The sequence below is a fragment of the Crocuta crocuta genome, unplaced genomic scaffold (genome assembly GCF_008692635.1).
Source record: "Crocuta crocuta isolate KB4526 unplaced genomic scaffold, BGI_CrCroc_1.0 scaffold139, whole genome shotgun sequence".
Taxonomy (NCBI): Eukaryota; Metazoa; Chordata; class Mammalia; order Carnivora; family Hyaenidae; genus Crocuta; species Crocuta crocuta.
The window spans coordinates 3,637,195-3,649,979 of record NW_027533258.1 but is presented as its reverse complement, the minus strand read 5'-3'; the positions used below and the strand labels follow the sequence as shown (position 1 = coordinate 3,649,979).

The 12,785-nt window shown below is 48.5% G+C and overlaps 1 protein-coding gene across 2 annotated transcripts in view; it reads right to left on the bottom strand.

Annotated features, from left to right (window-relative positions):
• CDRT4 (CMT1A duplicated region transcript 4) overlaps positions 1-12,785 on the bottom strand; it is a 44,524-nt gene that overhangs the window by 27,173 nt on the left and 4,566 nt on the right. For both annotated transcript variants that reach the window (XM_077746780.1, XM_077746779.1), the window contains exon 2: positions 3,809-3,890. In XM_077746780.1, coding sequence (XP_077602906.1) covers positions 3,809-3,878 — 70 coding nt within the window. In that variant the 5' untranslated portion in view covers positions 3,879-3,890. The remainder of the gene's footprint in view (positions 1-3,808; positions 3,891-12,785) is intronic.

Here is a 12,785-nt window from a genome sequence, read left to right as displayed (position 1 = left end):
AATGCAGAGCCCACTTCAGATCCTCAGTCCCCCTCTCTCTGCCCCTTCTGCACTCACACTCTCCCCAAAATAAGTATTTTTTAATTTTTAAACAAATTTCTCTAAGTGTTTTGTCTTTTCGTCATATCTAAACCTGTTCAAAGCCAAAATCAGTATCTATTACTATACCCATACTTCCACACACACCTGCATCTCCATGCCCTGTTTCTGTCGATGATGTCACCAACCTTCCTGACACTCAAAGTAGAAACTCCACTCCTCCTTCCCTCTCACACCCCGAATTCAATATGTCTTCCTACCTCTATTCTCTTTCCCTCCGGCTCATCCTCCACACGCGGCTGCAAGAAGCATCGTTGATAAATATATCCCTTCATCCATTCAACAAATATTTATCGAGTGCTTATTCGAGCTCTATGCCAGGCATGACATTCTAATCAGAGAAAAACCAAGAAGGTCCTAATCGTGTCTCGCTTCCATTGAAAATGTATTTGCTACCTATTCCCTAGAGATAAAATGCATGCTCCTCAAAATCTAGTCCCAGAAAAGACCCTCCAATCTGGGCTCCTATCACCACGACTGTCCCCCTGCACACACAGGTGTGCGCACTGGCCACCCCGCCATTCCCCACATTGGCCGAGCCCTGGGCACGTACCACTGCCTTTGTCCTGAGTCCTCCTCACTTCCCACTTCTAATGGTCTTCATGTCCCCAAAACTCAGAGCATAACTCACCCATTCATAGAAGCCTTTCCTAACCCTCCCAAGGAGAGACCCTGCCGTTCCCCTGTGCTCTTGGAAGAAGGGGGAAAAAACGACCCTATTACAAATGGCATCCACCACATTACTTGAAGAAAACTGCCAAGGATCACTTAAAGGTATGGGATTTCTTTGGAGCCTTGAGGAAACAGATAAAATTGATTTCAAAATCTGAAAAGGTGAGGATAAGAAGCTGAAATGTGGAGACATTTCACCCTATACGTCCCTGGGACTTTCTACCAAGAATGATTTGTCAAATCACCACCCAAGAATAGACCCTCTTTCCTTTGGAGGGAAGGCTGTTTTTCCCCTCGTGACCCACAGGTTTCTGGACCTGGAGGTGGGTGTTTATTCCCCTTAATCCCCACTGCCATTCTCAAACCTTTTTCTTCCCTAGTCCTTGGAAGCTCATCCTATCAGACTATACCTGGTTGTTACCAGCCTCTGCCTCTCAGTTTCTGGCACACTGGTTTCCTTTTGTACCATCACCCTTATCATCAATAGTGGCTTCTTAAGATCTCATGAATGACACATACACACTGCCTTCCCTCCCATTACGATAAAGTACCCATGATCTTGTCAAAAAACACCTCTCCACTGTACCCCAAGCTTCTCTCTTATCATCTTCCAAAATGCAGTGGTCATGGGTAATAGCTGACTACCCTCAGGTTCCTGAAACATCTTCCCACTTGGCTTCCACAGACTTGACACTACACAGTCCTGTTTGCCTCTCATGTCACTCCCACCCCTCCTTTTCAGTCTCCACACAGATGATTTCTGGGCTCCTTTCTTTTTTTTTTATCATTGCATGTCCCCAAAATGACATCAATGAGTTGTGTTGCCTCAAAGCTCATCTATTTGCCAAATCTTATGACTAGCCTGACCCCTTCCCCGAAGACCAAACGTATATATCCAACGGCCATCTTTATGTCATCATTTGTAAATCTAAAGGGATGTCAGGGTTCTGATGGCTCAAAGAGAGCTCTTCACCTTACCCTCTAAAATGTTCCTGTCTGGTCTTTTCCATCTCAGAGAAAGCCATCATCGTTCAGCACATCGCCAAATTCAAACATCTCAAGATTGCCTTTGATTCTTCTTGCTTCCTAGTGTAACCAGTTCATTACCCTCTCCCCACCCACCCTCTGCCATTATGTTACTCCTCTTCACCTCCACCCCAGTCAAGACAGCAACATCTATTCTGGACCACTGAACACGTGCTAACCGGTCTCCTTGCTTCCACTCTTGCGCCCTTACAATTCCTTCTCCCCAGAAGACCCAGAGTGATCATCTTTACATATAAGTCAGATTAAATCATTCCACTTCCAATACCCCCAATGGCTTCCCATTCCATTTAGGATGCAACACAAATTCCTTACCCTGACCTACAAAGGTCTCTTTGATCTAGCCCCCGCCTACCCTTCCGGGCTGAGCCACCCCACAACCACTCACTGCAGAACCACACTGGCCTTCCTCTTTTTCTCAAGCCCACCAAGCTTGTTCCCATGTTAACATCCTTCTTCAGCCTTTCCTTCTGCCTCGGATGTACTTTCCCCTGATCTCCACATGGGTCTCTCCCTCTTATGAGTCAGGACCCAGCCTAAATGTGAATTCTTCAGCGAGGACTTCCATGACAACAGAGAGTAGCCACCAGCCACTACCACATCTCCTATTTCAGTTCCGTGCATCACACCATCTCTGACTGATATATATATCTTATGAGATATTCATTTGTTTATTTTCTCCTAACTAACTAGAAGACAGATTCCATAAAAGCAGGGATCTCATTCATCACATTCTCTGTCCCCAGGCCCTTGGATCAAAAGCATTAGATAAATGAATGTTCAGCCATTGCCACAGCGGCTGCCCCTGGAATTACTAAGGATTTGGGGAATCCAAACATAAGGCAGCTACACACCCATGTAGGGCACAGAGGAAACCACGGACTAGCTGACTTGGTGATGGTTACTATAAAAGAAGGTTGATTGGCAGGGGCACTTGGGTGGCTCAGTCGGTTAAGCGTCTGACTTCAGCTCATGTCATGATCTCGAGGTTTGTGAGTTCGAGCCCCACATCGGGCTCTGTGCTGACAGCTCGGAGCCTGCTTGGGATTCTCCCTCTCTCTCTCTGCCCCTCCCCTGCTTGCACTCCCTCTGTCTCTGTCAAAATAAATAAAAACCTTGGAAAAAAAAGAAAAAAGAAGAAGATTGATTAGCAGAAGCGGGGCATTATCCTAATAAATACAACACACAGATAACAGCTCACGCACGGCAAAAGCTGGGTTCAATTCCTAGCACCATCGAGTACTGCTTTTAAGTAGGCAAATCACTGCCCCTCTCTCGCTGAGCCTGAAGTCTTCCTGGTCTGTAAAATGGGAATGATACACCTCCCTTGTAGGATTCTGGGAAAGGTTAAATGGGACACATCATGCGAAGCGCCCAGAAACATCAACAATGCAATCGCTGGCAGCCATGACCTCCAGGATTCAGGCTTCTCGAAAAAGCCAAGTGAAACCTTATCTAGTAGGAAAAGCCCATGAGGCCTAAATATACTGAATTCGAACTCAAGACCGGGTCTGCTTTCCTCTCAACCCGCCTGTGCATTCCTTTCTGGCGCAACATGTGCCCCGTCCTCTCTGCTCCCCCTGCCTCCCGACATGGCCAGGTCTCGCCTACATCGATGCCGCACCTTGGGGTATCTTCCATCTGTAGTTGCTGGATGTGAGATGTTTTCTTCCCTCACAATGATTATAAATTAGATGCATGTCCCTCGCTCCACATGTCTCTTTATCTCTCTTTCCACTGCTGCTCTGGGGACTCTTCCCTTGGAAGCTGGCCAGCCCTGCACGTGGACTTGCACACGTGCCCCGTTGCGCCTCACCAACCAGGGCCATTTATCCCGCTGCATGTTACTTAGCTGGCATAGGTCTCTCTCCCCTCCTAGACTGTGTTTCTTAAAGCTCAGAAGTCAGATCTTAATTTCCAGTCAACTCTTGGCCCACACGTTGCCTACTTTGAGGACACACCAGGGTCAAGACCTAAGGCCAGACTTGCTTACCTTCTTCCGATCTCTTCTTGTCCTGCCTTCTCCCATCTGGAAGCTCTTGCAAGTCCCTGGTGTAGCTCATTTAACTAGGTTTCTGGAGGGGGTGGGGGAAGGGATGAGAGAGGTACGCTTGTAAAACATAAGATATTATAACTAATATGGATAGTTTGGGGGGAAGCAGACAATTGAATATATGGAAGACTGTTACCTCCAGTTAAAAGAGAAAAGAGCAATTATCAATCTCCCAGAGGCCAAGGAGGGGAGGGGTCTCTTGAAATTGGGGAGATTTCAAGAATAGGGGTATCTGGGTGGCTCAGTCGGTTAAGCATCCGACTTCAGCTCGGGTCATGATCTCATAGTTTGTGGGTTCAAGTCCTGCGTCGGGCTCTGTCCTGACAGCTCAGAGCCTGGAGCCTGCTTCTGATTCTGTGTCTCCCCCTTCACTTGTGTACTCTCTCCCTCTCTCTCTCTCTCTCTCTCTCTCTGTCTCTCTCTCAAGAATAAATAAATAAAGAAAAAAGAAACTGGGGAGAAATATTTAGTTGCCAGCACCAAACGAATCTTTCTAGGCACAAATATACACAAGTGATGTATAATGAAACATCACTGCCATCCACAGCGAAAATATGTGCGGGAACATGCCAGGACATTTTGAAGTTCTGACAAAAGGAAGTTTTGTTGAGTCAGAAACCCAGTTAAACAACGAGGGCTCTAATGTGCCTCTTTGACACGCTGGAGGCGCGGACTGTGTCGTGTGGGTATCCTGTGCCCAGCGGAGACCTGGCCCTTGAGATCTACCCTTGTGCAAGCCCTGCAGGAAAACCAGCTCTCTCCGGGCGGCTCTTGTGTTTCTGCAATATCGTTGGGTATTTCAACATCGCAAGAGGGCAACTGATAAGAGAATTGGCCAAAGCTCCTAAAAAGGCGAGGCTGGGTGTTGAACAATTGTTTGCAGCGGAGGGCGGCATGGAATGAAGAAGGCGGGCCTGCACTGCCCAGCTGCTGCTTAGCTGTGCCCCCAGAAGTGGGATAGGTACACTTCCTAATCTCTGTGTTCTCATCTATAAAATAGAGGCAATGACAAGGACTCATCCTTGGGTGGCCCTGCGGATTTTTGTCGTGCAATAATTCCTGCAAAGCAGCAGGCACAGGGCCAAGACACACGGCAAGAAGCCGCTGGTGGGACCGTGATCCTCATGAAGGCAGGACCGTGATCTCCTTCACCAATGCCCAACAACGCGGTCCGGTTTTCAGGCTGGAGAAATTGATCAAAGATGTCTCATCAAAAACGAGACAATAACTTGAAGATCAGGGAAGAGATTGGAGCAGTGAGAGGTCAGAGGATGGGCTCAGGGCCCCCCCCCAACACTACTGTTGTCATACTGCGGGACCCACATCTCACCCACCTTACCCCACTTTCCAGGTCCCAACAGCCCAGCTTCTACCTTGCCAACATGGCACCCTCCAGAGATCATTCCTGAGCCCAGGCAGGTTTGAGGCAGCTATGTCCACCGGCACCATGTGTATGTTCACATGCACATATATACACACAGGCCTGAGTAGAACATTCCTAAGATGAAGGATGAGAGTGTATGAAACACACACACACACACATACACACACACACACACACACACACACAGACTCTCCAAAGTCACCAGCCCTGTCTGCCGGGCAACCAACCTTCAGCTCTGGCATCCCGTGTCCCCGCTAAGCTCTACTTCTCTTCTCAGGTCACTGCAGCCCTGATCGAGAATGACTTAAGCAGCAAAACTGGGCCAGGAAGTCTCGCCAGATTCCTACTGGGAGTAATCTGGAGACTCGGGGATGCAAACAACTTTAAAAGGGACGCAGGGCGGAGCACAGAATTGGAGTCAGGAGAACTGGTGTTAAAATCCAGCTTCATTTCTTTCTGTCCAATCTCGAGCAAGTTACTTAATCAACCTGAAGCTCAGTTTCCTCACGTCCAGGAGGAGAAACATCCTGCCTCGTGTTAGGACGTGAGGACGATCCAATTAATGGAGGCGGAAATATTTCGTGACCCATAAAGATATTTATGACATTCTGCTTTTGTGTTGAAGACAATGAACCTTGACCTAATGGCATAAATTTCACTCTCTGGTTTATGACCAGGGCCCATTTTGGTGACAAGAAAACCGAATAACATTGGTGCCCAAGGTGAGTGCTAGATGAACTCTGGGGAAAGCCACCATGTCCTGGAGGGTTTACTCAGAAGTGGCAAGGACGTCGGAGAGAGGGCTGTCTTGGCCTCTTCCCTTAGAGGGAAGGAGGGACGGGATGGAAGAGTGGAGGTTAAGTGTACCTAGTTTAGAAATTTAGAATCATTTGCCCCTGACAAGGCTTCAGAAGGCTATGCCAGTGAAGGGACCCACCTCCCAGGAGGAGGGGGGACCACAGAGCTCCTTTCCTGCTGCCCCTCACAGCCACTGGCTTATCAGAACTGCTGGGGGGTGTCAGGACCCACAGGCTGAACAGACTCAACAGCAACCTGGCCCAGAGGCCTGTGGTAGGCAGCCTCCAAGATGGCCGCCAGTGATCCAACATCCTGGTATTCATAATGATGTTCCAGAGAGTCAGGGATGAAGGGAGGGAAGGGACAAGGTGTGAAGGGGAACTCAGAGACGGCATGAGGGCACTTGCCTTGCACAGTAGTTGAGAGGCATAGAAAGCTGGCATTTTAGAGATTTCTTTTTTAAAAGACCGGATAAAAATGGAGACTCCTGGGTGGCTCAGTCAAGTTAAGCATCTGACTCTTGATTTCAGCTCAGGTCACAATCTCAGTTTATGGAATTGAGCCCTGAGTCTGGGTCTGAGCTGACAACGCAGAGCCTGCTTGGGATCCTTGTCCTCTCTCTGTCTGTCTCTCTCTCTCTGCTTCCCCCTGCTCTCTCTATATATATCAAAATAAATAAATAAACATTGAAAATAAAGACCAGGTGAAAATGTCCTTGGCATCAAAAAGGCTTTGTGAAAGCAGCCAGATGGAAATGCCGGGTCTTATCATGGAACGATTATATCCAGCCCCACTACCTAAATATTCTTTGGGCTTCACTAGGTCCTGAAGACAGTAGGCTTGGCACCAATCTTTCTTACCTGTTTGTGCGCGCACACACACACACACACACACACACACACACACACACAAAAGGGATCCAGGAGCCGGTTTCCTGGGTCCAAAAGCACAAGGTCTAAAATGATGTGCGTGTCAAGGTCACTGTCCGCCCCATGCCCTCCTTGGATTTGGGCTGCTCCAATTCAACAGGCTGAGAGCACCTGTTGACAGCACCTGCCCAGAAGCTAGAGCTTTCAAGAACTCTCCAGAGAGTAAGTCCTTATGGGATCCCATGAGAGATCTCCCTGCCTTGCACACGGCTCAGAACATGAGAATGCAGACACTGTTCGTGTGCATGGTGGAAGTCAAGAGCCCCTTTATCTTTGAATGGAGCCCACGGGTTTCCTGAAGTGTTCTATCTTTAAAGCCATTGATTTATCAACACTTAATGAAGAATGTCTCCCGTGGCCCCAAGTGGTTGTGTGGTCATCTTCCTGAGCAACAAGAATTAGCAATAGTTACAAGTTGCCCAGGCCCCAACCCCTGTAATTCTGAGAGATCCATTCAGCTCTGCTGGGGATGGTTCCTTCCAACCCAACATTCTGGCCCTCATATCACTAGGCCGCGCCGTGCCTCAGTTTCCCCCTGTGTAAAATTAAGGATTCGGGTCTCCAGTCTCCCATCCAGCTCTGCCCTCCTGCACGTCCTTGAAACCTCCTCACACCACAGGCCCTGGAAACCGGAATTCACTCCGGTTTCCCAATATCCCACCAAATGAATTCCTTATGAGCACAACTTCTGGGTTTATACGAACGGAGAAAACACTGCAAGGCCTGGCCTTCACAATTTGGTTTGTTCTCATTCCCTGCTGCGGTTCAAACAAATCAAAAAAAAAAAAAAAAAAAAAAAAGGAAAGCTAACTTTTGCCCTCTAGAGTGGGAAATGCGAAAGACTCAAGCACAGGGGCTCTGAGTTGGGACCACAGCAAACCCCCCTCCCAGGCGCAGAGCCCACAGAGCCGGCGCGGACAGTTTTTCCATCCACCAAGTGGAAATTCTAGACACAGAAGGTGCCCAGACCGACCCTGCTTCTGCTCCCCCTGCCAAATGCCGTAAACCTGTTTCTCTCCCGCTGGACTTGCAACACGGAGCCAGAAATCTGGAAGAATTTAACACCCAGTCAGTTCAGACACAGGAAAACATTGTTCAAAGTAAACACTGGAATCCCTCCCTCATCATCCAGGAATGTACAGCCAGCGGGGTTGAGATCAGCAGCTTCTCAGAAAAGCCATCGTGTCTGCTGCTCTGCTCGGGGCTGCGGCCCAGGACGGCCAGGAGGGGTTCCGGAGCTGTCTTCTGATGACAACGTGGTCAAGGCTGGGCGGTCGGCACGCGGGGACCTCTCCCCTCCTGGGCAAACACGGCCAGTGCTGCCAGCAGCTGCCAGCTACAGAACTCGCTGCTTGGCCACAGGACCCAGCCCGCGTGCAAAGGCCCTGTCCTGTCCCTGAACTTAGGAGAGGCGAAGTGCCCTTGGAAATGGAGAGGGGCCCGGGATGCTCTGGGATTTTCCATTTCCTTTCCCTGTGGCAGGTTCTGAAAGGGGCACTCTTCCTCGAGGAAGAAAGAAGGCTCTGTGTGCATCGCCTGGGTGCTGTGCCTCAAACCAGAAGACGTGTGAGCTCAGTGGGCCACCAGCGCTCATCCCGCTTGGACCGAGACTTAACTAATTCCATCTCTCGAGCGCCCTGTGCCAGGTCCCCACCCCGTCTCCTCTGGCGCTGGAGAGTGGAGAGGAAGGACTGGCTTCACCCAGGGGCTGCATACATGATCCAAGAAAGACGTTACACATTAAATCACTTGTGTCACCGTGTCCCTCCGCCTCAAATTCTGCCTAAACTCCACCCATGTAGACGCAGGCTTGAACCAAGCTGTTAAAATCAGTATGTAGGGTGAGACCTGCCAGTTAGGAATGGTTCAAAGGGGAACAATGTAGAGAGTCCTTGATGGCTGCTTGGCCGACAGAAGCTCTGATCCTGCCACGATGATGGCAGGGCTGTTGGGGATTTAGGGGCAACAGCAGATCGGGGGACAGCCTGTCTGTCCTTGACCCTGACCACGGCACTCACCCGATTCCTAAGCTCTGAGGGATCCCCTAACTTAATATAGATTGAGTGCCTCCTACTGAACCAGGTGAACAAGAGAGACGTCATCTCTGCTTTTAGGGAGCATGGAATTTGGACGAGAGGTTGTCAAGGGCGGTCCAGGGACCCCGGCATCCCCCATGGTGATGGCATCATGTGGATGCTTGTCAGCAATTTCTCCGGGCCCACCCTGGCCAACTGCGTCAAAAACTATGGGGCAAGACTCAGCCACCTGCACTCTGAGCCCGCAGCCAACACGGATGGGCAAGAAAGTTTGAGAATCACTGATCTGATCGGTCTACAGCTCTATGGCTAATAGGGAAAAGATGAATGTAAAACGTTAAGGATCTGATTTGGAAAAGTCTTAGAAATGCTGGGTTAATATGCTCCCGGATTCAAAACAGCTGTGCCAAACTGTGGTGTCATTGGAAATTTTTGAGTCCAACTTCAGAAACACTTTTTCCACCTGAGCTTGGTCACCTTTTACTGGTGGGTCCTAAAACCGTGTTGTGAAGAAGAGGCCAGAGCTGTTTCTCTGCTCGGGAGCAATGAATCAGGTGGGATCTTTTACGTGGCAGCTGTTTGCAGGCAACTCTGTTTGCTTTGCTGTCTTTGGGGGGCTCTCCCCCTCAGCTAATCCTTGTTAGCCATCAAGGAGAGGATACAACCAGACTTTCTAATTGAGTTGTTTTTTGTTGTTGTTTTGAGAGAGAGAGAGCAGAGAATGGGCAGAGAGGGAGGAAGACAGAGTATCCAAAGCAGACCACTGACAGCAGAGCCCAATGTGGGCTCTATGGCGCCTTCTCAGAAAGGCATTCCCCAGCTTTCTATCTAAACTAGCCCCTCAGCCCACGTCCATAACATCATCTTATTTTATTTTCATTATAGCACCTGCCACCATCTGAAATTATCTTCAATTGGCTTACCATTTATTTTCTGCCTGACCTCTTAGAATTTTGGTTCCATGGGACAAAGACACTTGTCTGTCTTTTCCCACGTGTATCTCAGGAACTAAAACTGTACAAACTCTTAGAAAGGTGAATACGGGGGCGCCTGGGTGGCACAGTTGGTTGAGTGTCTGACTTCGGCTCAGGTCATGATCTCGCGGTTCGTGGGTTTGAGCCCCACATTGGGCTCTGTGCTGACAGCTCAGAGCCTGGAGCCTGCTTCCGATTCTGGGTTTCCCTCTCTCTCTGCTCCTCTCCTGCTCACACTCTGTCTCTCAAAAATAAATAAATATTTTCAAAAAAAAAAAAAGGAAGGTGAATACGGCAGGATCCCTACCCTTCTGGGGTCACCATACCCTTCTGGGGCCACCATCTGCAGTTCTACTATAGGATGAGGAGAGCAACAACAAACGGCGACATGAGATGTCATGAGAACGTCAGAAGTGATTTCTCACCCAGCCTAGGAAGGTCAGGGTACCATCGGGGGGCAGAACTGACTTCCTTTGAGTGAGTAGTAATTCTGGGGCCAGACCTGCCAGGTACAGAGACGAGTGAGACCAGTGGCCTACTTCCCTGGTATCAGAATCACCTAGAGAGCCCCATAAGACACAGACTGTCAGGTACCAGCCCCAGAGCCTCTGGCTCAATCGATCTTGGCTGGAGTCCAAGAATGTGCAAATCTAGTAAGTTTCTAGGTGAAGCTGGTGTTGCTAATGGGGGAGAGGGGTTGTGAGAAACTGAACCAAGTTAATGGCAGTGAGAACCAATGTTGGGGACAGAACACGGCCACAGCTAACTGTACGGATGAAGGAGTGAGAAGGATCTAGGATGATGCTCAGGTTCCCGAGTTAGGGAGTGGACAGAAGCAACAGAGAAGGAGAGCAGGCTTGGGGAAAGGCTGTTTCGTTTCATTCGGGGCACTACAGAAAAGCCAGGTAGTCATGCCCAGTGGGCAATTGTTCATATGAACCTGGTATCCAAGAAAATGGCCATGGTTATAGACACACAGATTTGATGAAAGATGAGGCCAAAGATTGAGTTGAGAACAGAGATGAGAACTGAACCATGAAAAGAAATCAATACTTAAGGCACGGAAGGAAAGAAGAGCCCATTTGCAGACTGGGCAGAGACCCCAGAGAGGAGGCAGGAGAACTGGGAGAGTAGTCTCAAGAAGCCAAGAGAAGGCACCTGCTGAGAAGACTGTGGTATAATTTTTTTAAAAATTGGTCTTTGTCCCTCACTCCTGGCACAAATCTCCTAAACCCTTTGGAATGTATTGCCTCTTGTATGCTCATGAGATGGCTCATAGGAGACCCTAGATAGCTTCAAGATGGCGGCTTGGTGACCAGAAGAACCGACTAGGTAATTAGAGGGTTAGAACTTTCATCCCCACCCCCAACTTCTGAGNGGGGGGGGGGGGGGTGCTGGCGGTTGAGTTCAGTCACCAATGGCCAATGATCTAATCAATCATGGCTACATAATGAAATCTCTATAAGAATTCCCAAGTGACGGGGTTCAGGCAGCTTCCTGGTTTGTGAACACATCAATGCACTGGGGGGGGTGACGTGCCAGGAAAGGCCATGAGAGCTCTATGCCACCCCCATCTCTTCCACGTGGCTGTTCCTGGCTTGTAGCCTTTATAATTAACTGGTAAACAGAGTAAAGCATTCTCCTGAGTTCTAGGAGTCGTTCTGGCAAATTGTCGAACCAGATGAAGGGGTTGTGGGAAATCCCGAGTTCATAGCCAGTTAGCCAGATGAACAGGTAGGTGATTCCTGGGACTTGAACCCGGTGACTGAAACAGGGAAGTCCACGTAAGTTGACACTAGGAACACACCTTTGAGGGCGATTCCGTCCAATGACAGGGTAAAAGCCAGAATTTGGAGAGCTATGCAGCTAAACGGGAAAGGGGAAATCAAGGGCGAGGAATGTAATAACCAATCACAAATGGATTGTGCCCATGTGTGTGAGCACTTTCTCAAGATTATATAGGCTTCATTTCATTTATTCCTTACTGCAAACCTATGGGAGAGTATCACCACTCTGTAGAGAAAGAAACAGACCTGGAAAAATCAAGCAATGTTTCCAAAGTCCTATATTTAGTAAACGATGAGGTTAGAATTGAAAACCAACCAAACGGGCGCCTGGCTGGCTCAGTTGGTAGAGTAAGTGACTCTTGATCTCAAGGTCCTGAGTTCAAGCCCCACATTGAGCATGGAGCCTACTTTCAATAAATCAATTATTAAAAAAAAGAATTCCAAACAAAATCAGATTCTAAAACCAGAGTTTTCAACTAGAATACCATGATTGCATGGGTAGAAACCCAAACAAATCTACAAAGAAACTATTAGCACTAGTAAGTTCTGCAAGGTTACTAGATATAAATACAGCAAGTCAAAATCAACAGCATTTTTAAACATTGGCCATAAACATAAAATGTCTAAAAAGATACTTTGTACGATTGTTTCAAAGATATCAAAGTTAGAGGGGGCGCCTGGTTGACATGGCCAGTTGGGCTTCCGACTTCGGCTCAGGTCATGATCTCGTGGTTCCTGAGTTTGAGCCCCACGTCAGGCTCTGCAGAGCCTGGACCCTGCTTCGGATTCTGTGTCTCCCTCTCTCTCTGTCCTCCCCTTCTCATGCTCTGGATCTCTCTCTCCGTCAACATTTTTTAAAAATAGAAAGCTCAGAAAAGACCCACTTTATGGCTCTGCAGAGCAGAGGGTGAAGGACGGTATTTTCATTAAATGGCACTAGAACCTTTGATCCATATGGAAAAATAATTACCTTTTCTTGTAATACCCAAAAAATCAAGTCCAGATGAGT